The 23,299-nt window shown below is 43.8% G+C and overlaps 1 protein-coding gene and 1 long non-coding RNA gene across 12 annotated transcripts in view; one reads left to right on the top strand and one right to left on the bottom strand.

Annotated features, from left to right (window-relative positions):
• Positions 1-658: 658 nt before the first annotated feature.
• On the top strand, positions 659-1,664 carry LOC115249191 (uncharacterized). The gene is made up of 2 exons (XR_003887907.1): positions 659-880; positions 1,126-1,664. It is a non-coding gene; the product is annotated as an uncharacterized lncRNA (long non-coding RNA).
• Positions 1,665-5,047: 3,383 nt separating this feature from the next.
• The window catches only part of agrn (agrin), a 198,479-nt gene continuing 180,227 nt past the window's right edge, over positions 5,048-23,299 (bottom strand). For 5 of the 11 annotated variants that reach the window (XM_029834076.1, XM_029834085.1, XM_029834084.1 and 2 more), the window contains 12 exons: positions 22,989-23,079; positions 22,327-22,491; positions 22,095-22,206; positions 20,935-20,946; positions 19,162-19,278; positions 17,578-17,761; positions 16,784-16,871; positions 15,861-15,884; positions 14,138-14,170; positions 12,131-12,355; positions 10,574-10,677; positions 5,048-7,806 (listed from right to left, as the gene is read on the bottom strand). In XM_029834076.1, the coding sequence (XP_029689936.1) occupies positions 7,646-7,806; positions 10,574-10,677; positions 12,131-12,355; positions 14,138-14,170; positions 15,861-15,884; positions 16,784-16,871; positions 17,578-17,761; positions 19,162-19,278; positions 20,935-20,946; positions 22,095-22,206; positions 22,327-22,491; positions 22,989-23,079 (1,316 nt within the window). In that variant the 3' untranslated portion in view covers positions 5,048-7,645. The remainder of the gene's footprint in view (positions 7,807-10,573; positions 10,678-12,130; positions 12,356-14,137; positions 14,171-15,860; positions 15,885-16,783; positions 16,872-17,577; positions 17,762-19,161; positions 19,279-20,934; positions 20,947-22,094; positions 22,207-22,326; positions 22,492-22,988; positions 23,080-23,299) is intronic. The other 6 variants (XM_029834081.1, XM_029834086.1, XM_029834087.1 and 3 more) reach the window with 4 other exon arrangements.

The following is a 23,299-nucleotide window of genomic DNA, read 5'->3' as shown; positions in this document are numbered from 1 at the left end:
CAGGCTGCAACATTACACAATGCTCCCCAATTTACAGCGCTTTGCGTGTCCATTAAACACGTGCTTTAAACATGACAAGGTCGTCTTCCTCTTCGGATTAATAAAAGCCAATTTCGGCATCCCGTCGCTTTCCTTCGAGGCTTGACATTCAACACTGTGAAAACGCTCTTAGAAGCGGGTTTCTGCGTCCAGTCATGCACTTGAACTTTCCACTTATTGCAAATGAATCATTTAATGCATGCAAAAAAATCTATTTGTTGTGCACGCGTCAGAAAAGGTTCTATTATTAATGACCTTCCCCCCCTGCCTCCATTGTTACTTTCTCTCTTGCGGCCTTTCTGCAGTGTTTGCTGCGCTACAGGAAAGCTCTGCTATTGTCTAGTGAGATAAGATGGGTCTGTACTCTTCCTCTCCTGTTAAAAGTTAATGATGGAACAGCCCTCCAGCTCTGGAGAATGGCGCCGCTGGGGAGAAGTCAGCATTGACGTCATCGGCCTGTGGTTATCGGCGGAGGTTAATCTACTGGGGGGGGGGGGGTTATGCAATTGTCAGTGAGCTCGTCAGCTGCACAGTTATGGATTTGCTTTTCTGCTGTTTGACCCAGTGAGCTCCATGCAGCACACAGACAGAAAGATGCAGAGGCAAGTTCTCTCTGTGGATTTCCTCCCATGGAGGTGGATGAGTTCTGGTGTGTTCCTCTGCCAAACGCAATGTGCTTCAAGGCTTGTCGAAAGTGCTTGAACACAGGGCTTATTGTTGGGCCCCGTAAACAATTGATAATGGGAGAAAAGGATGACGAGGGCAGAAGTATTGGAGTGGTGCATTCAAATGTACAGGAAACATTTGAACTTGGCTCATTGAAGAGGTACAGCTGAACTGGGTATGTCTTGAGTGTGAATAGAAAGAATGGTGAGAGATGAAAAGATCTGAATGGGTCTTTTATCTGTGCTGACATGGGTCATAAGTTTAAAAAAAATTATAAATTAAGTTTTAAAGATGTTTTATTCTGTGTGGGCTTTATGCCAGGATATTGTGCATGCAATGTGGACAGGAGAGTGGAAAAATTATGGAATTAATTTTGTTTTTGCCGACTTGGCATCATTGTGTTTTTCCAAAATATTCCAGACATCCAGCTACTTTCACAGCAGGCAATGCAACACGGTGGGCAAATGCCACTGATGAATTTCATGGGCTGAAACAGCATCGCCATGGAGAGTCAAGTCCTGTTGAGTCCAAGAGGGACGAAAAAGACTCAAGTGCAGCCACCTAGGGGATTAGAAACCAGGATGTCCCATCACCGAGATGACCACTTCTGCAGACTTATGGCTTTTGACCCCTTTTCTGCCTCGAGACAAGCAAATCTGTCTGTTCATTGTTGGGGCGAAAGGTCTGGGAGGGGAAACAAAGAGGACTTTTACTGAGAGTGATGCAGCTGGACAGCTGGAGCCGTGGACAGAAAATGCTGCGAAAGACCACACGTTATTTCACAAAGGGGGCTCCATGTAGCGTTGCGAGGGTGAGGCCATTTCCTTTTGGGAAGTAGCCGAATAGTAAACGTTTTCAGAAAACCAGAGGGTTTTTGTTTTGTAGGATGGATTTTTCTCATCGCTGTTGAATCAGAATAAGTTCTGATGGGGTGCCATTAAAGGAAGACCTTTTATGGAGATATCCGCTTGAATTTGTTGCCTCATTAAAAGAAGAAGAAAAAAAAGAAAAACACAATGACCTTAAGAATCTTTCATCCTGAGCATTTGAAGAGTTGACCTATGTTTAAGGTAACCATAGTCCGGGATTTGTGAGTCAGTCACCTGACGCATGAAGACATTCTTTCACTTCTTTGGCTATTTGCATCCGGTTTTCTCTGTGGGATGGAAGATGCAATTTGTTCCGGTGTCACGCGGCACCCAGTTCCATATTTTGTTTTGATTTTAATTCATGGAAAATCCTTTAATCAGCGTACGTACTTAGACACATTAACTTGAAAACTTAGGAGGGCGCCTCCCTGAGTGAAGTGATCCATTTACGCCATTTCAAATAGCTTTAATTAACACAACACGAGATGTAGTGTCCTTGCCTGTCGTTAGTCAGGAATAAAATCATCTCATTAAAACGCAGCATTAATGAAAACACAGAAGACAGATTTGGGGCGCAATGAATGATGCATGAAGCTGCGCTGCAGTTGCAGTTTTCTCTTGAAATCCAGGCTTTCAATTAGCAGAAGGGAGAGAGAGAGAGACTGTTGAGGCCGATAAGAATTCAAAGAAGTAGATATCACTGCAGCCAGAAATGCTGTTTATTAATATGCTGGTAAACAAGCTGACTAAAACCACTTTTAATAAGTGCAGTTTCTCTTGGCTCTTTGGGAAAGTATGTAAGCAGAGGCCTCCCATCAATGCAAACTGCAGACTGAAGTCACGACTTGGAGTCAGTTCAATATCACAGACAAGACGGGGCGCTACGTACGGCTAATGGACAAGTCAAAGATGCGCTAGCTTTCCCAGTGAGTTGCATAAGCTCAGGTGGGCCCTGCTCTCTCTTCCATTGACTACACACGTATTACATTAGCGCTGCCTCACTCAGCTGGACATCCTGCAAATGTGTTATTCTGTATGGCGAGAGCGGAAAACAAGATCGATAAAACATCTAGTTGGCACTTTCTTCATTTGACAAAACAATTTCTTATTTCAGGGTTTTATTTTGGTGCTCATTGTGTGGAAAGTCTTGATGGATTCGATTCACGTCTTCGTCCCACCAGGAGCGACAGTTTCTCACCTGCTGTGTTATTTTAAAGTTATTTTAAGAAAACTACTTTTATATTTGTATGCATCCATCCATCCATCCATCCAAACTAGTCAAGGTCATGGGGTCGCTGGAATCATTGTTCAACAGGTACAGGAAAGGAATCCATCGAGTCCATCCAGCACACACACACACACACACAGACACACACACACACAGACACACGCACGCACTGACTGTAGAAGAAAATTTCCTGGATTTGCATTAATTCTATGTTATAGGAAGCGTTTGTATCATCCGGGGGGCTGCCTGCTCATCCAACCAAACAACACCTGTAACTGAGTACTTACTCATACTGTACTTAGGAACACATCTATAAAACTGCTCTTTAGTTTTACAGCTCTGGAAAGGAATATTGCTTTCCTTGAATCAACCACCAGGGGACGATGACAACTGATCACTTTGCATTTTCTCTCCCACTTCTACTGGGGGGGGGGGGGGGGGGGGGGGTTGCAGATGTTGGTAGAAGAGAGAAGGAAGCCCTTGAGGTTTGACTCCTTAGAGTTAATGTTTGCTATTTTTGCCTCTGATTTTTCTTTGATTGTAAGTCTGACATACATAAGTTTGGCGGAAACAAAACTTCATTTCAACACAATTTCATGCTATATGGTGCACGAGGAAGCAGGTAGACACGCGATCATATAACGCTAAAAAGAAACTGTTTCAAACTGCCATCATCTACTCATCTTTGTGAAGCCAAATATGGAAAATGGGTTTTTCACCACATGATTTTAGAGGCACCTGACTGAATTCGCTGCATGCTACTTCACCTCAAAAAAACCCAACTAAAACTAAGTAAATTCACAGCACCAAAGTCACATGGACAATGCTAAATGCTTCGTTCCCACCCATACATAGAGAGTCGGGCTGTATCAACTGTCAACTCTCCCTTGCCAACGCTGCATCTTTCTGGTATCCACAACAGCCGTAATTGTCAAAAGATAAACTATTATCAGGGGTCACCGTGCGAGGAAATCATTTTCCACGACAGCCTTTAGCTAAAACCTAACTGAATTGAAAAGAGTGCCACGTTTTTTAACTGTTTCACAAATAGTGTCGTAAACAGCTGTTACTTGTACATCTATCAATCTGTCTATCTATCTAACGGTATATATTTTTAACGGTATATATTTCGGTATATATTCCTCTATAAGCACATGTGTCAGATATCTAGTCAATTACTAAAGTTTGTTGAGAAATGTCCTAAATGGTTGAGCACATCTGCTTTAAATGGCCACGCTTGGGTGGCGCGCCTGTTAAACACCACTGTAGTTCCACCCTGCTAGCCCAGTGTTACACTCGAGTAACCACCATAAATAACACATCGTCCTACCTAACACATCAACAGGAAGCTTCCTTGACACGCAGGCCAGCGTGGGGGCCGTTGGACACTTAACTCTGGCACCAGAATTATAAATTTATAATGAATGTATAAAAACATTCATTATAAATGTTTAGCTAATTTTACATAGTTGTATTTTAAAAAGATACGACCTGACACTTGATGCTGTGATAAAAACACACCTAAAAATAAAAATCTATCTTAACTTTGCATTTTCTCTCCCCTTCTTTTTTTAAAAAAAAAAAAAAAAAAAAAAAAGCTAAAATCTAACATTGAGTTATTCCTATCAACTACACTAGCTTGCATCTTCCACCAAAGGATGACAGCCCTATCCATTCTGGTCTAGATGGGATGCTCGTTGGTAAAGAAATGGCTACAAAACATTTATCATTTTTCAAGTCTGTCTTAAATTCTGATAGGAAAACTGATCTGTGCCCAGCATCCAAAAGCATGTGGATCATACCATGTTGCGCTGATGTCTAAAGATCTGTGGCCAATAAAAACAACATTTTATTATGACAAAAACAGCAGTCGCAGAAGCATAGCAGGAGAGGAATGAGGGTGTCACCGTGGCAGCATCAGTTTGCATTTAGTTTGTTTTATATAGTATACCATTAGTAATGGAGATATGAAGGAAAAGAGGAGAGGAGAGGAGAGGAGAGGAGAGGAGAGGAGAGGAGAGGAGAGGAGAGGAGAGGAGAGGAGACCATGACCCAGTGGGGTGACAGAGGCCTGTCAGGTGATCATGTTTCTGGACCCCAGCAGCCTCGGCCTATAGCAGCATAACTAAGATATTAACCTAATAATTAGATAATTCTCTACATATGATAAACAGTGGCCTCTTCCTGTAAACGGTCGACCGAAGGCCAGATGTAGACAAAATCAAGATGGCTGACAAGCATGGAGTCCATTCTGTTGACATTTTATTTCATGGTGGTAGGAACACAAGACAAAGGTCATAAAGTTAGTAGTAATGTTTAGGTCATGCCACTCTTACTTGGTGCATCGCCCTCTGAGGGGGTCCGCACAGTTAGACAGAAGTTTACAGAGGCCAGAGTTGGAGTTGGAACCCATATGGAGACATAAATAAGGAAAATGTGTTTTGCAGAAAGTGTGTGTTTTCCTGTAAAAAACCAGAGGACAATTTCAGTACCCCCAGAGATTTCGTAAGCGTCATTACTAATATAATTATCAATATTATGCAGTACTAATTTGCACTGAGGGGATGAGGCTAATACACTGGATAAATGCAAAGAAATTGTTATGGTGGTTTGTCACCTGCTCAGTTTTTTTTTTAAAGGCAATTCATCATTTTCACCCAAATCATAGATTAATGACTGTATCACTGGTCCATCCTAATACAGAGGAATGTCATTATTAATATTTTGCTGCCAGAATAAATCAAATCTGAGCACAAAATTAATGATTTCCAGCTCTGGTGTGAAGAGCCAAAGCTTGATCTCACACACACACGTGCGTGTGGGCAACACAGCTGTGAAGCTATACACACGATTATGGTGAGGGAGAACAGATGAATCGGACATGGCTCCAGTGTATAGTACTAAAAAAAAAACCATAAACCTCCACAGAGATCACGCCGTGGTTTGAATTTACACTTAAAGATGAACTGGGCTGTGCAGAAACAGGTCAACGATGAGTTCAGAAGAAAAAAAACAATGATTAGGAAATAAAAGAAGAATAATACCTTGTGCAAGACCATTTTATACTCAACTGCGAACAGATGTGATGTAGTCTCATAATATTGCCAAGGTTCTCATATCAAAACGAGTGTCTCTGAGTCAGCCATCGCAGCCTATTCAGCAAAGATGACTCTGCATTGCATCAGTTCACTGAAAGTTACAGATTCTGCACTAGGAATATAAACCCATGCTTGCTATATTAATTTGCGAGTACTGTAGGATTACGCATTTTTAACCCCCCCCAATATTTGCGGCCGTTATGGCTTCATAAGGTCACAACAAGGTCGCAGTCGCTCTCTCACAACAGGCGAATAAAGACTCCTCCTGGAATGCTTCTAGATCACATACAAAAAGAAAAAAAAAAATTCTCAGTCAGAGTTTTTGTTGTTTTTTTTTTTGTCTTGTCTGACAGGACGCTCCCCAGAGCAGACGCTCTCTGAATGATAAGATCTCTCCTCCTTTGAGTCCTTTTTCTTCAGTCTTTGCTTTCAGCACCTCCTTAAGGTCAGATACGGTAACAACTCTTCCCCTTGAAGCGCCAATCGTGGTCCTGCAAAACCAACAGCTTCCAGGATGGAATTAAAGAACAAAACAAAAACACAGGCACACAATAAAGGAAGGTACAGGGGAATGAGCAACATAACATTAAAACACACCAAGAAAAAAAAACCTCAACTCAAAACAAAAAAACAGAATGAATCCAAATCATTAATTTTTTTTTTGGACAGATTTAAAAAAACAAACAAAACCAAACCGACTCTGCAGAAGTGCATGCAAATATAGTGGTCATCATTAGTTCATATGCTGACTCGTAGAACAGAACACACAAGAGTACATGAGGAGCACAACTCTCAAAGGAGAACCCATCTTACATATTCACAGTCTCAGGTATTATTTATATACTATTTATATAGGTTTAACATTGATTCATGTCTATGATGCGTGGTTTGACATATGACTAATGATATGCGAGTCACCGTGGGATGAAGCGCTCCTCCTCTCCACCTCCATCACAGCCGTGGCATTAGTGAGTAATGGTTCAAAACTAGAGGGCTCTGGCAGGATTGATATTGAGTGGAGAGGATTTCTTTTTTTTTTCTTTTCTTTCCGGTTTTTGTCTTTAGGCGCTGAGTGATGGGAGCTGATCGAGGGGTTTGGACCGCGTACTTCCTTGTATTTGACTGATATCTGTAAAAGTCCCATTAGTAGAGGATGCAGCTCGTGGACCGGAGACACCGGCTGGCTGCAGCATCGTCGCGGATGCGTGCAGCTGCCTCGGGGGAATGTGTGTCTGTATATTCACGGATGTGTTGGCCATGCTTGGGGAATGTGAACGATAGATATGGCACCAAGACAAGGCAGAGATTATTATCGAAGTCCACCACTGTTCAAGTCATTAGCAAGAAAGCAGGCTTTGATGTTGCTGCTGTTTCTTTCTTTTTTTTTTCTTTGAAGCTGGCGTTTGTTCTAAAACAACAAGACTGACAAGGATATTTCTCGTATTTCTTTTTTTTTTTTTCTGGAAAAGGTGCCCGCTTTTTCAACAGAAGATGCAGAGGAGAGGAGGCAAAGGAAAAAGGAAATAATTTGCGTGGATGGGGCAGGAAAAAAAAACAACCCAAGTAACAACTTATAAAAAAAACAAAACAAAAAAGAAAACAACATAATTTTTCTTTTCATATAAAAAGCAATGAAAAGTATACAAAAATAGAAAATAATTACAGCAGGAGACATGGGTGCTATGGAGGCAATGGGCGAGAGGGATGCTTTTTTTTTATTATTTCCTCATTTTTCGTCTCTCCCGTTATTTGGCAGCCGGACACTGTAGTATTTGGGGGCTGTTTAAGGCGTCCTCCACCAGGTGGAGCTCCACGCCATCCACCACCACGTCTTTGATGCAACCCACAAAGCCGGTGCTGTAGGCCTTGGGCAGTCGACGGGCCACCGCCAGCTCCTCCAAACCACCTGAGGGGATATGGATAGTTCAGTCAGGCATCTCAGTTATTTGCAAAATTAGCAGAGCATCACTTTGGTTCGGTGTCGGGCTCCGTCTCAATGTCTTCAACATTGCCTGCCTAGACATTACAGGGTGTAAATATCAGACCCCCACTGGGATCGAAGAAACAGAGCTGTGGAGGTGGTGGGATTGACCTCCGAATGAGCGAAGCAGGATTTTATAGTACAGAGCTACTCTAGCCGAGTTCAGTTAGACTAATCAACTTTTTAAACCGAGCTCCACAGAATGCTTTCTGAATCCCATGCCAGGGATAAAAAACTGGGATTATAACTGACATCAGGTGTTTAGGTATGGAAATGCCTCTGTGGTACTTAAGCGGTTACTTGTCTTCGCCAGACGTTTGTCTGTGATTTCTCACATGGTGACGCAGATGACAAATATGACAGGCTGACACCCTCTTTGTAAAGGCACCAGGATCAAAGAGCCACAGAAGCCATCACAGCAGCCACAGGAGGTTAGGATTGACGACAGAAAAGGCTCTTTTCTTTTTGTCATAGTGTGGAAAGCACTACAATATTGTCCTGCACATGAAGGGTGTGGGTTGGTGTAAAATTAGGAATGATTAATATCTTATTTATTTCAGTGCCTGGAGTATTGAGGATTATTTTTATCGTCATGTTGAGCTCTGGAGTTGAGCTCTGGATGTTGTTATGTGCCCATTTCTATTGGTGTCCATTAACTATCCCTAAAATCCCCTAATATGGATTGGGTAAATATGTAAACACTAATCTGAGACTTCTATGGAGAAACATTTTTTTAAATATTAAAATCTGATCATTTTCACAAAATCTAATCTGCACTGTAATAGACTAGTCTGAGCGTAGTGTTACTTACCTTTGTAATTAGCATGGTCGGTTAGCAGCATTGCTTCCTTCATCATGCTAACCAAGTCGAAAAACCCCCTTTCACAGACACTTTAGCATCTACAAGTCTCGCTGACTCCGTAGTATTGGGCTGACCTCTAACCCTGCACCCCCCTCTCTTTTAGATCTGGATTTTTAGAATAGCAAACCATGTCTGATGTAGTTTAGGTCTGATGCATGCGTCCTGCGCAAGCAATCGTACTGTTAAAAGGGAGTTTTTCCTTCTCTGGGTTTCTGCGGAGCATCTGGAGACAATCTTGATTGGAACAGATGCTACATAAATAAAGTTATATCAAAGTGAATTGGACATGAATTGAATGCGGACCTCGAGCACAGGTGAGTGCTGAACGTACTTCTGCTCATCCGCTGTTGGGAACATGGAAGCTGGAGACAGGTTTAACTCAACCGTCAGTTGAACTAATTTAATGTAATCTGGCATCCATTTGTGTTGAATCAAGACTCATCTCACAATGAGACGGAAATATATGAAGTGCAATGTTCACAGCCTATTGACAAAAATAGTAGGGAGTCATATGTATAAGCAAAAGCTGCTACTGTAATAATGTTAATAACAAGTAAGATCTTTGTTATTCTAGAATAAAATAATGCATTAATAGTAAAAAAATTAACTGAAAGTCTCTACAGACCCCAAAAATACACTGCAATTCATATGTAAGGATTATGTGCGGTTTGAATTCCTTAAGAAAAAATGCATTTGCGAGATGGCGAAGAAGAAAAAAAGGCTTTCACGGATTTATACTTCAAAGCAAATATTCCGGTTCCTTGTACTCCCCGTTTTGCTTCATCTCTCCAACTATTTCACTTTTTTAACGAATTCTCCTAATTTTCTTTTGTGGGTGACCCTTTCCTTGTGTGTTTGGCTGCCTCTCTTTTCCCTTTTAACGCTGTTTTGAGCTCCTCTTTTGAGCCAGCACACCAAAAGAACTCATTAGTGCCTCTCTCGATAAATCAGCGTGAAACATCTCGATTCAAAATTTCATGAGATCCGTTCTTGGTAGCGAGCCCGGTGAAGGTGTTTGATGTTTTCCAACGCGACTCCTATCTCATCTCCCGCCACACTGCATCCCCTGCCTTTCCCGGTGTCCCGTTAATCGAATCCCTCCGCATTAGCCGTTTTTAATTCTCATCCGTTCTCTCTATTTTAATCGGAGAGGTTGAAGGTTCACACTCATGACAAGCTCTTTACATCCCAAGTCTCTACCCATTTAATCGGATTGCGTGCATCCAAAATCAGGGATCAACAGGGCTAATTTCATGCAAGCTACAGCTGAATTAATGATGAACAGTGAAAAGGGGATTTAGAGAGGAGAGGGGCTTGCAATAGGACGGCCGTGTGAGGATTATGTATCCTTGCTACAGGGCCTGCTTAGAACCTCTGCCAGCTGTGCACGTGGTTGTATACCTGAGCCCTTGAATGCACCACGTGTCGCTTAAATATCATCGCGATGCCTCTCGTGTCAAACCTGCCCCTTTGCGCGAGCATGTGCTGTGCATTTTTAAAGCCCGTCCTCAATTCCTGTCCTCAATTGCCCCGTTCGTGTCGCGTCGTTTCGAGATAAAACCGGACAGGAAGTGAAGGCAGGTAAGAAAGCTGGTCATTTTGGATTTGGAAGGACGCATCTTGTAACTTGTGAATATGCCTGCACATTTCCCTTTTGCACAACCTGCACTTTTGTTCCGCGACCCTGCTTATCCTCTGCAAAGCCGACGAGTTCAATGCACGTTTTGCTGTCCCGCAGTGGCCAGAATGAGAAAGCACATCGCATTTAACACAGGCGACGACTTCGTGCGCGGGCCACCTTTTTTTTTATCAACACGTGTGCACACGTACCCAGCCAGAGAGCTCCGTCTGTGTCCAGCTGCGTGGCTGCCAAAGGCGACGACCCTGTTACCGGTGCCTCGTTACCAACCTGCAGAGAGCCGTCTCTGAGTGCTCTGAAGGAAGGGAGGAGAGAGACGAAGTTAGAGGTTGCTGTGATTCATGCATACGGAGCAGCTGTAAATAGCACTTTCATTTAATCTGAAGCATCAACTCTCCATTGCTCCGCTGGCAGCACACTAAGCGCTCGCATAACTTCCTTTGCCAAGCAGCGTTCTAAATGTGCTTGTCTGCCAGCTAACAGATGTCATTAGAGCGCCATTCATTATAGGTGGCTCGGCTCGGCGCTGCACATTAGCACACACTTAAGAATGGCGACGGCGGGGCTAATTTGAACCCACTAAAGTGAATTTCCTGCAGAGACAGAGTCGTTAAAGACAAGGCACAAACACAGAGGGGTCTGTAACTATGCGAGCGCTGTGCCACATGCTGCAATTAACACCATCATCGACATCAAAATTATGCTATCTTCCTGGAAGTCTCCATAAGCTCGAGTTGCCAAAATCCCTGGCAGAGTTAAACACTGCAGCTTCCTGAAGATTGATGGCTACCATCCTAATACTGACCTTTATATCCATTCAGTCTTTTTGGCAGCAAACGGTGAGCAAAGACCACACAAAGGGTCTTAAGCGGGTTATTTTAAGCGTTCACGCCGTTAATTTGCTCCTAATTGAGACAGAATAAAATATGCCAGAGCTGTACAGCTGTGTGTTACATGCCTAATAGTTACGTAAATAACAAAACATATGTGCTATCAATCTGTTTCAGGCCGTAGGCACAAAAACTCCCAAAATATAAAGGGAGATGAGCCCAAGCATGCTAGTGTGTCAATTACAACCAATTAGCTTTTTATCACAATTAGGGGAACATACACCAATATGTCACATACTTTACAGAATGTATAATACAATTAAATGTACATTTAAAATGGTTCTAAGCACGTATAGAGAACCATGTACTGAAGCCACCTCAAACACGTGATGGCGGGCTGCACCAGTCAGAAACCGTTCCTACTCCCTTCATTCAGCGATACATGAATTTATGTCTTTTCTTTTTTGGTTTCTGTCGATTTTCAAGCGTTCATTTAGAAGCTTTGCTCAAGATGCTTCAGTATGACATATCCGTTATGCTGATGACGTCTTATTTCTCGGTCTATGCAAGCCTCCATTCAGTTGTATTCCTTTGTTTTCCTGGCTCATTTCCTGTAATATAATATACCAAACATGCATTAGCCTCGTCTTTAGTCTTTGGTCTTTTATGTATGCAACAATGTGTCAGAGCAATTTGATGCAGGAGATTTCCGGCTCATGCGTGACCAGGCATGAAAGTAAACTTAATCTGTAACTAATCAGAGCCAGAGCGAGCGATCTTTGTGTGGTAGATGATTCATGCGAGGGATCGCACCGTATGCAGCAACGCACAGATAATATGGATTAAACATAATCCTGGTCCAACAGGAGAAACCTTTCACTCCTGATCCTTTCGGCTACCTGCCATCCTGCGTCTTACCTGCTGGCCTTGATGCGTATCCAGCGGTTGCTATCGACACGCATGGAGGAGCGCAGCACCACGGGTTTAGAGCCCAAGTCGTAAGTCATCTGGACGTGACCGTCCACGACGGCGAGGGCGATGTAGTCGGAGCGTTCCACGCCCTTCCCGCTCCACAGCACCAGGCCCTGGGTCGCTTCTGTCCGGATGCTCAGTTCAAACTTATTCACCAGGAGAGCTTTTTCACTAGGAAAACAGAAGATATGATATTATTTAGGCTGTCATCTCCTCAAATCCCGAGCAATGTCTCTACAGCTCAGTCAGCTCATGTATCATTATTAGCTTCATCTATATTGCTGGGGGACTTTCTCTAGAATGAGAACGATTCAGGGCATCTTTTTGCAACCGTTCACCAACACTTGGGACCGAAATGCTTCGTAGTTCAGCCTCTCAGAGAGCTACAGTGAAGGATTTGTTAAAGAAAAGCAGACGGATGCTATTAGCTTTCATACATCCTACAGAGGCAGCGCTACACTGCTGCTCTGGCTCTATCTGTGTGTGTCTATGTGTGTGCGCGTAAATGAGTGTGTGTTCTTTAGGCAGCTGTTTGATCTCCAGTCTCTTGACTACTTCAGCTGCGGGGTAATTTAGATGCAGAGATGAGGCAACTCATAGAGATCCATAGAGAAGGGCTCTGCGTCACTGTTTCGAATGTGAAAAGAATGAAAAAAAACCCCAACATACAAATGGGGTCTCTCTCTAACGAACGTGCACGCACACAAACACCACGCAGCCATTCCTAAACCTTAGCAAAGCCCCTCTGATCATAGTGAGTCGACAGGTCCAGAGAGTTCTTTTTTCTTCCAAATTTGCATGTGTGTGTGTGTGTGTGTGTAACTCCAATCCATGCAAATATATGCATGTCTGGCAAATGGACGTTCGTCCTCCTTTTAAAGCTGTTTGACACAGAAACAAAGACAGGTTGGGAAACAAATAACACAGAGCCAACGACACATGGATGGAAACACAACAGCAAAACACCAAAGCGGAAACGGCGAGTAGACACAATGGACAACATGACAAGGCACAACAAGCAGACAGGCTCACGAGAATACAAATGTCACTTTAAAGGCTTGGGAGAGTGTATTGTTGTCTTATTAACAAAACAGGATCAATTGCGGAAGCAACGAGAGTTTCCTGGCTGTGGTGGGACCCCTGGGACCGCTCAGGCCAAGCGTGATGCCGTTCACCTCAGCAGGAGCGAGAAGGCATCCAGAGTTGAATCAGATTAGGCTTCTTTTACTTCGAAAACATGCTCAGACTAGAAAGTTTGATCCTCCCTTCATTAACCAAAACCTGCTGAGGTAAACAGCATTAAAAAAAAGTAGGATTCAAGCAGATCATTTCATGTTTTTCTTTAAAGTGTGAAAAATAAACCCACTAACACAGCTCAGTGAACCCTCTCCTGGCAAACCCTCAAACAGCTCACAGGGCCCAATAAATCTCCATCGAAGCGGCTTGTCAGCGATAAGGTCAAGGTTATTAAAAGAGCTGAATTTATCATGAATAAAACAACGCTAGTGGAACACTCTAAATCTCATACACACCGCTGATGTTTTCGATTTCTAGAGTGTTGCTCTTTCTTTTATAAATAGGAGGATTTTATCTGCTCATCGTATGCGTTTAAATTCTCGGGGGGTTTTTCCCCAGAGTGCCGTCCTCTGTTTAATCTCCAGGTGGCAGTGGCGGTTAGAATAATAAAAAGCCATCGAGGAGGACAATTGCTGCAAAGAGGAGCAGCTCCGGCTGAGGCCGCCACGCTGTCAGACCCCTGAACTCCAATATTAATTGCGACACAAGCCATGCTTTGCACAAAGAACCTGATAATGGAAACCATGATGCCTCTGCAGATGAGGGTTTAGCCCTGAGAGGTCGGGCAGGGGGTGTGTGTGGAGACAGGAGGGGTGAGGAAATAAAACCAAAAAAGAATTGGCAGGTAGAATGTCGAGAGGCTTTTGAGAGACTCACCTCTGGTCAGATGGGTTCTCCAGAGACTCAGGGCTTTAAGGGAGCAGGGGAGAAAGTCATGCAGTGTAAGCGCAACAGGCCAAGAGGAAAGAAGGAAAGAAGGGAGGAAGTGAGGAGGGATGCTGTGAGTCCAAACGGTGACTCACAGTAGTCGGCTTTAGGAACCAGAGCTGCGAAAAGCATAACTTATCTGCTCTACTACAAATATCGACCTTGTCGACGGTCGATAACAACAGCTGTGTGATCACGGGACGTGCGCAGCTTAGCTCTGATCACACCGCAACCGCCGAATAACAGGGCTCTCGTGGGATCCAGTCAGGATAAAGACGGATGACTAATGAACCAAAACATCCTGGGATAAAGCGTTTCTTCAACAGGAGCTTCAAGATTAAGCACATTCATGGTCAGCATCCACACAAGAACGCCGGCTACTTTAAGCTACTTTAAGTCAGTGTCCAATTATTCAGCAGCCCCTTTATATTTGTGGCGTTGCGCACCGCAGAGCGGAGGCAATTATCTTCTGTCTAGCGTTGGAAGGCGGTGGATGAGAAAAACTGGGCGATTGTGGGGGGAAAAAAAGGGGTCAAGCACCGTATGAGAGGGGAGCCAAGGCCAGATATGATTTGTCACTAAGACAATGGGCTTTGAATAAATCGACTCGTGTGTTCACTCTCGTGCTGGGAGGTGAGGGGGGAGCGATCAAAGGGAGCTCTGAATGGTTACACAAACATTAACCCAAGGTGAGCGGTTGACATTCCGCCCTCAGTCGGCGCCTCAAAACAAATAAATGAAAAACTGAGCGGCTCTTTATTTCGGCAGATTAAATCACGTGGAACTGACCAGCGTGTCTTGACCAGCTGCGCACAGACTCTCATCGTGGCATCTGGCAGACATTTGGTTTTAGGGCCTCGGCCTTCTTCCCGCTAAGCGAGACTGACGCCCATGGCTACACACTGTGAAGAAAACCTCAACAGGGTGTCTGATCTACAACAGGAGACTAATATGTGATTAACATGTCACTGCCTCTCTGCAGAACCGACTCCATAATTATTCCCGATTACAGCCAAAGATCAGGCCAAAAATAAAATGCAACAAGAGCCCAGCAGAGATGAGAACTTGGGCTGAATCCAGTTACCTAATTTGAGCCAAATTGTCCTTCATTGCTATGTTGTTGGGGGGGTTCTTACCGGGGTAGTGAGCGGCAGGCAAAAGCCTTAATAATGGAGCCATAGCTAAGGGTTTTTCCCGAGATGCCACTCTAAGCCACAACAAGCGAGTTTAAACTATATTCCCTCCCCACCTCTTCATTCAGCATCGGTTGCATAATTGCCGCTCTATTTTGTCCGTGAACAAGGTAGAAGGACCCAAAAACCATTTTTAAGTACAGTAAATCCGTTTCTGTGAGAGATGAAGCACAATGTCTTTCATGCACATATCCATGCTTCCCTTTGCGCTTGGAAGGAATAAAATAATCTGTACAATGTTTATCATATGACTGAATCGGTCAAATAAAACCATGGAAATGGAGCGTTGATGCAGAACCTGATTTTATTGTGGTTGTTGAGGGGAGAATGGTGGTGGTGGTGGTGGGGGGGGGGGCAGAATGCGCTTCAATGAAGGGCAGAATGCGCTTCAATCTTCTTGGTTGGGTTAATTGTCAAAAATGGCTCATTGTTGTTAGTCTTTTGGGCTGGGCAACAATCTGGGCACAACGGCTACTTACTCTGGGATCTCATTGGTCAGTTGGCTTGAGTGAAAAGACAGTGAAAGACATTCACATGAGACAGGACACAAGACCAGGACACAGACGAGGACGCTCGCGTCGTACAACTGGGACAGGTCACCATACTACTCACACACATGCGCCAACACACACACACACGCACACACGCCGGAGCTCTTTAGCCAGTTGTTTCTCAGCGGGTGTGTTTATCTGCAGGCTGTGGCCTGCTTTTCACACTTTCAGCATTTGTGTGAAGAGCTGCGGGATGATGATAAAGACATACGTTTCATGTCTTTTCAGGTTCATCACATAAAATATTTTGCCTGTGCCAACCTGCAGGTACGCTCGTGTCAACCTTGTAGATGGAAGAGAATAAAAATATGTCTTATCTGCTGCCTAAGGGGATGTTTCTTTCTTTTTTTATTTCTTTTCCAAAAACTATTTTACATCGCCGCTATACACCTACAGACATGTACGCATATACTTATGTATTTAACATACATAAGGATTAAAGCATATCCTCATAAGGATTACAATATGATAACAGAAAATAAGGACTTTAAGGAGGACTTTTCATTCTCTTGGGCACTTGTGTCATCCATCTTTACTTACAGCCTAGTGGTAGCTTGACAACAAGCATGCTCAGAGCAAATCTGCAATTGTTAGCATTAATTGTTAATCGTCTGGCTAATTAGCGAAATGCTGTCAAAAGTGCAGCGGGACTGCCGCAGACAGGGAGATGAGCCATTAGCCACGTGCCTGGCTCACCCCAAAGCCCCGCTGCTGATGATATCATCAACCATGTCATCACCAGGGAGAGGAAAGACGAATGGACAGAGGGGTTATTTGGCTAATAGCTATCACGGCGCAGACGCCGGATAAAGCTGGAGAGATGAGGATGTTACCCTTGTCCTTTTCCTTACCTCTTTGTAACTGCGTTGTGGTACTCAATGAATGTCCGCCCATCAAAGGCGATGGCCTCGGTCTCCCCGGCAGACTTCTCGTAGATGGCTGTGAAAGAAGGGGGGTGGGGTGGGGAGGGGATCATTCAGAATTAGATCACACCGATCAATTAGAGGGTTCTGTTATCAGAGCTGAAGGCAATGTAGTGTGAGCAAATGGGGTGCTTGTGGGGGGACAGGGGACATTTGTGGATCTAATTAACGAGAAAGGGGGGAGCTGCCCGCACGCACAAGGTTAATGGCAAAGGCAGAAAGGGACTGCTTCAGACAGATCGGGCCAGCAAATCTGTGTGAGTAACAAAAGGACGGGCGTATGATGTAAAGAAAGTGCAACTGAGAGAATGTCATCAATATTCAGCACACCCGTTCGATAGTTTTCACACCTGTGGCTTCAAATTGAAATCAATACAAAAAGTGAGACATTAAAGAGATGCCACATGGCTGGTCTCTGGCATTGTTGCTGTGCCTACACAGTGAATAGTAGTTGTAGTTCTTTTTCTGATGCAAGCCAAGAACAAGCTGCGTTACATAAAATATTACGGCTTTCAGTCCCACTCATACAGAGCTTTAGGCGAAGCCAACTAATACTGCCAGAGTCCAACCAGTTAATGAGAAACCTGAACATTTTGTGGAGCCAAATTACTGCAATTTTCCGCCACCACGGTGACTATTTAAGAGTAGCAGATTACTGTGGATCATAAAAAACACCTTGTATAAAGATTTCTGAGAAAAAGGGGGGAAAAATGGCGACTCACTGCTCTGACAGTGTCCTCCTGAGAAACCACTGAGGCAGACGCACTCGTAGGTGTCCAGCTTTGGGTTGCACTGGCCGCCGTTGTGGCAGGGCTCCTGGGCACACGGGTGCTCCTGGAAGGTGGCTACATTGCTGGAGCGCAGGATGTTGTCTTCCTTGAAGATAGGGGTACCCATCAGGATGATCTGGGAGCAGGAGAAACAGCGGGTTGGAGTGAAATACACCACAACTGGAACTGTGGCATCGTATCAACATCATTATGTAGGCATGGGTTTTTTAAAAGATGTGGGTATGATACCTGTTTAAACAAAAAAAAAAGAATTTTACAGACTAAAAGGTGGTTCTGCATCGTTTCCAGTATCTGCCTGAACAGCATTAATACTAAAACATGCGGTACACATAGTTCCCTGAGAATGTTAGCTAAGAGCTTTGATCGAAAATAACTACATCAGGATCGGGCCCTATCTAGAATGACAGGGTCTACAATGACATCTTGATTCTGACTGTGACTTTGTGGATGTGCCACATCCCATATCAGTAAGAACGTTGTAATCTCTGACAGACTGTTATTGAGAAGAAGCCGAAAGAAAAAGCAAATGCACACCGCAAACCCCATCGGAGCTAAATGAGACATGAAATCTTCAAGCTCAACTTCAATGCATAAAAAGTAGGCTACTTTCTCTCTCCGAGCTAAAGGATTAGCTTTAAACCTTTAACTTTATGCATATTGACTCCTTTTGGCAGCTCTTCGCAATGTCACTGTATCAGTGCTGTGCTGGATTTTAAATCTCTCCACAGCTCAGTTCTCACATCACAGTCATCAGACTTTATTCAAACCACTTTAAGATAAGAGTTTATTACCATTCTTAGCTGTTGTACAAAGAACATTTTCCTGAATTTTCTGCCAAATGAAAATGAAATCTTCTGGTGCTGCATACTAACAACAGGACAGGAGTGAATGTGGTGTGTTTCCTCTTGACTTGCACATGGCTAGCACCACAGAAAATATCTCATAAATTATATGTTGACACCATGCACACATTACACAGGCAGCATCAAACAGAAAATGCATCCCATCTTCCTCGTAATTAACTATCCCCTATGGGCCAAGGAAGACAAACGCCACATTTAGCTTTTGATTTGCTCGAAACTGTCAAGGGAAAGTTTGCGGACTAGAACTAATGACAAGTTTGCACAAACAGTAACATCCTGCCTTTGTTCTATTGGGTTATTTTTGGCAGTCAGAGATGAGTTCTTTGCTGGAAAGTGGAGGGGGAAAAAAAAAATGAAACAAAACTCTAAGGCTGTCAGGGAAGATCTGAGAGCGGTGAAAAGGGAGGGACTTGAAAAACGTGCGTTCTATTATTAGTGCAAACTAATCCAAATGAGCAGAATCACTGTCCCTCACGGAGTGAGATTATAATGGAAAATTCTGAACATGATGCTCTATGCTGGACAGCTAATGACAGAGCTGAAATTGCTGCTGCATATCAGACGGAATAAGATATATGAATACAATACATATGCATAGGTTGATAACAAAAAAAACCCAACAACAACAACTCAGGAACATCGAGAACTGTACCTTTTGGATTGTTCCCTTGAAGCCCTCCGTGAGCGCAGCGGCTCTCGCTAGTCGGCTGTAATCCGGAGCTCCGCCAACAAAAAGAGACTCTTTCAGGTTAAGATCTACGTGCAGGTTCTGATGAGACAGGACATAAATAGTCGTCACCAAGCTGTAAAACAAAATAAAGTTAAAGAAAACAGAATAAAGCCGAGGCCTGAATAACAGTCTTTATATAACACTTTTAAATAACACTTCATTGTCCGACCTAATTTAATTTTTTAAACGAATCTTTAGAACGTGCCATATTTCGAACGGCCTTTTGTTTATTTGTTTTTGTTTAATGGTGTAAAATGCAAAATACTTTTTTTAATCCAAACACTTTCAATAAAAATAAGTCCGCCGCCTCAATATGTCTGATTTGCTGTTCACAGTGATGGAAATGTGGAGGGTTATTTTCACACTCGACACATCACAATATAACTGATTTTCTGCATCGCTCTGAAAGAATGTTAGACTCTCGTCCGTCCGTCCGACAGGCAAATAGAACGGAAGAAAATTAGAGGCAGATTGGGGCTGAGATGATTTGGGAATGGCTGATGGCATCATCGGTATGAGCGTGGAGACGTGTTAATTGCAATTCATTTGTACCAAGGACAGCTATGAAATTCGATTGTTTCCACCGAACCTTTGGGACAAAAGCTTTTCCGCAGCCAGGTAAAGTTTCCTTTGTTATGAGTGGAGGGACAGGCTCATTTCCCTCTGCCCAAAAAAAAAGAAATTCATTATCTTTAATATATGTAGAGCAGTAATTGCTGGAGGGGTGAAGTGGAGTTAACCAGGGAAAAAAAAAACTACAGAAGGGACCAAATCAACTCAAGACGCTCCCTGTTTGGCAGGTTGGGTTGAAGCCTGCGGCTGTGTCACGGCAACCTTTTACGTTGACAGGGCGGCAACCTTGTCACAATTATGCAGACCCAGCTGATGTACCTCAGACACTGGCTGTCACCGACTACAAGGCGCCTCGTCCTCGTTATATCACTGCTGCAAACCTGCAACTGTCCCGTTTAAAGATACGGCGCCAGTTTATTGGGCTTTTGAGTTTCAGCCACTGCCTTTAGATGACTTTGAGTCACGATTCCTCTTCTCTATACAACAGGTAAACATGGACCACGTGACAGAAGACAGCTGTTCGCAGGGAGCGACTCTGGAGCGCGCGTTGTGCTGTTATGGCCACGCGACTGAGTGGGTGAAGGAGTGAGCGACATTGTAAAATATTCCGGAGGATTTGTCCCTGTTCCCGAAAGAAGTGAGAGCAGATGACAAAAGAACAGCGCAGCTTGGCTCGACACCCTCACCGTCTCCTACGGTATGTTTCCTCCCCTTCGTTTGCTCTCCCTCTCTGACAGCGGCATAGCACCGGCGCGAAATAAACTCCTACGCCCGACTAATGAAGCCGCTTCTTTGTTGCTTAAAACAATAACCGTCAGAAAGATGACTCTCTCCTTTTTCCTTCTTCCCACCCTCTTCCACCCCCACGGCAGATGGACTGAGGTGAAAGCCAAACTGTGTTCTTTAAGAACATCTCTGCTTCAGTGCTGGTTGTCTGTGGATGTGCTTATGAAATGGCATATTAATATTTTTATTTTCTTAAAAGCCAAAAGCTGCCTCCAGTTCGGCAGAGAGAACATCCCTGCCCTGCGCTAGTGTTGCGTGACGAGATGAGGTGAGAGGGCTTGGTGAACGAGTCAAATGAAATACGGGCTAAGGTGTGACTGGGACTTGTCTCATTACCTTGCGTGATTTCTTATTTCCAGACAGCACATCATAGAGGAGAAAAGAATAGGGAGGAAGAGAAGTTATTAGGGGGACACTTGTCAGTGTTTGTGCACAGTGACATGCAGAGCTACTAAATGCAAAAGCCTTAAAAACCAACATCGACAATAAAAAACAAAACAAAACGGTGAGCAATTTGCATGCACGTTTAATATACGTATAATATGCAGAAGTTAAACGCAGAGCTGCAAAGCTACAGAGGTGTCTGCCATCTTAAAGGGAGTGTAGGAGACAACAGGCTGTGGAAAACGAGCATGTTTGAAGCAGCAGGTGCCGCTAAACAAAGACAGATTTCTACGTGTGATTTCTAAGTGTGAGCTGGGGAATGGTGCCACTTATCAGAACCTCATTTACGGTCTGCTGCCATTATATCAGCCCCCCTACCTGCACCTTTGCATCTCTGGAAGTGTATATTCCACCATGATGGCAGCCCTAAGTCATCTTACATGATGCACACAGAGCATGGGGTCTGCAACCAACCACGCACACGCCTGCGTGTGACCCCCCCATGATAGGAACAAAGTCTCCTCCTCAGTTCTTGGAGCAGGACTGTGAGCTCATGGAGCCATGCTGGATGGATGCTCTACTTTGAGCTCTATGTCAATACTCCTCTCACTCCCCATCCCCCCGTTTATGCTTTTCCCTTGCTCTCATCTTTTAATAAGATTTTCTGCCTCTGCTGAATGAGTGAAACACAATTATCACACATACGTCAGAGGGAAATGGGGGGAGTACAAAGTGATAAAAGAGAAGAAGTAGGAAGAATTGCATCATAGGGATGATAAGACTAAGGGATTGTAGTCATTGCATGTTTGTAGTCATAATCTATGCAGATTCAAATAATTGGATGGCCTACTGGCTTATCAAACTATTAGATCTACTTCATTAGGAAATATGTACCTGTAATATGTGCCATGACACAGGGCTGAAAAGATTAATAATGCTAACTTTGCAAATGGAAACCTTTCCACGAGAACAAATCATGGGCAATAATCTAGGTTTATGTTGATCGTGATAAGAACGCTCAGTATGCTGACAGCTCAGTTTCACCAAGAAAAACAGAATACCCTGCATGCTAAACGAAGAAGAGAAAAACTTCAAGGCGCGCCTGTTCTTACCGGCGCCTCCCCTCGGACAGGGTCCTTCTTGTTCACCATGATCTCTCCCTTGCGGTTGGAGCGCTCTAAGTTGATGGTGTTCCACACATTCAGCCGGATTGGCTCCCTGCTCCTGAATTACATACACACAGGTGAGTCTTTGGCATGGAAGAACAGGCCTGCATCACGTAAACGAGCCTTGAAATATCTTCCACGGGGCTTCACTTTCTTGACGACACCCTCTCAGACTGACCTGATGGTTGCGGGTCCCTTCCCCAGGTCATAGCGAAACTCCAGGATCCCGTCATGGAGGGACAGGGAGATGAAGTCACCTTTCCCATCTGACTTTTGGCCATTGTAAAAGATCAAACCGTTGGAGTCGTTTGCCATGAGAACGACTGTCATGCTGACCTTTTGACTGCAGAGAAGTTCAGAAGTGGGGTACGCATTTAGACAATGAAAATTACATTAGTACCAATGGTAGGATCAAAAGGATTCAACATTAAAGAATTCTCACATGCCCTAATGGAAATAAAAGACAGGCAGCTTTTCTGGTTGAATATTACCAAATAGCTTCTTTTTCCAATTATGTCTCAACGTTGTGCAACATCACCGATGTTAATTTCATTTCCGTATCAAATCATAATGTCTGTTGGCCCCATCAACAGTAAATATGACAAGGGAATGACAAGTGCCCCATGATTGCACCCTGTAGGACACCGCCAGAAAGAAAAGGTAGGACAAGTTCAGTCCAGGGTCACTGATCAGGCTACTTCAAAGCTGTGCCTGAGATACCCACGTAATTAGGTTTTTCTACCCCATTTTCTCTAGTTCAGGGTTGAGCGTAACCTGTGAAAGCGGCTTCTCCTGTGAAGTCTTCACAATGTTACATTCTAACAAAGACACGGGACTTACCGCAGGTCATGTCCATAGCGATGCAGCCCCTTCAACTCCACGTAAGAATCTCCATTGAATAACGGCATGTAAACCCCTCTCCTCTCAGCCACTGGGGGGAAAAACGAAAGAGATTTTTCCTCAGGTGTTGTTGTTTTGTCACTGACACAAATGAAATTCAAGTAGTCGGTTTATCTTTACGGGGACCCGTCAGCAATATGAAAGGAGACGGATTTTGTTTTCATGGGCTTTGGGATTAGGACTTTTTCTTGACAGAATTTCAACAAGGAAAAAAAAAATATCCACAAACCCTCATGTCAGACTGATTACAC

The sequence above is a fragment of the Takifugu rubripes genome, chromosome 3 (genome assembly GCF_901000725.2).
Source record: "Takifugu rubripes chromosome 3, fTakRub1.2, whole genome shotgun sequence".
Classification (NCBI taxonomy): domain Eukaryota; kingdom Metazoa; phylum Chordata; class Actinopteri; order Tetraodontiformes; family Tetraodontidae; genus Takifugu; species Takifugu rubripes.
The sequence above is the reverse complement of the archived record's forward strand: the minus strand, read 5'-3'. Positions and strand labels throughout refer to the sequence as shown.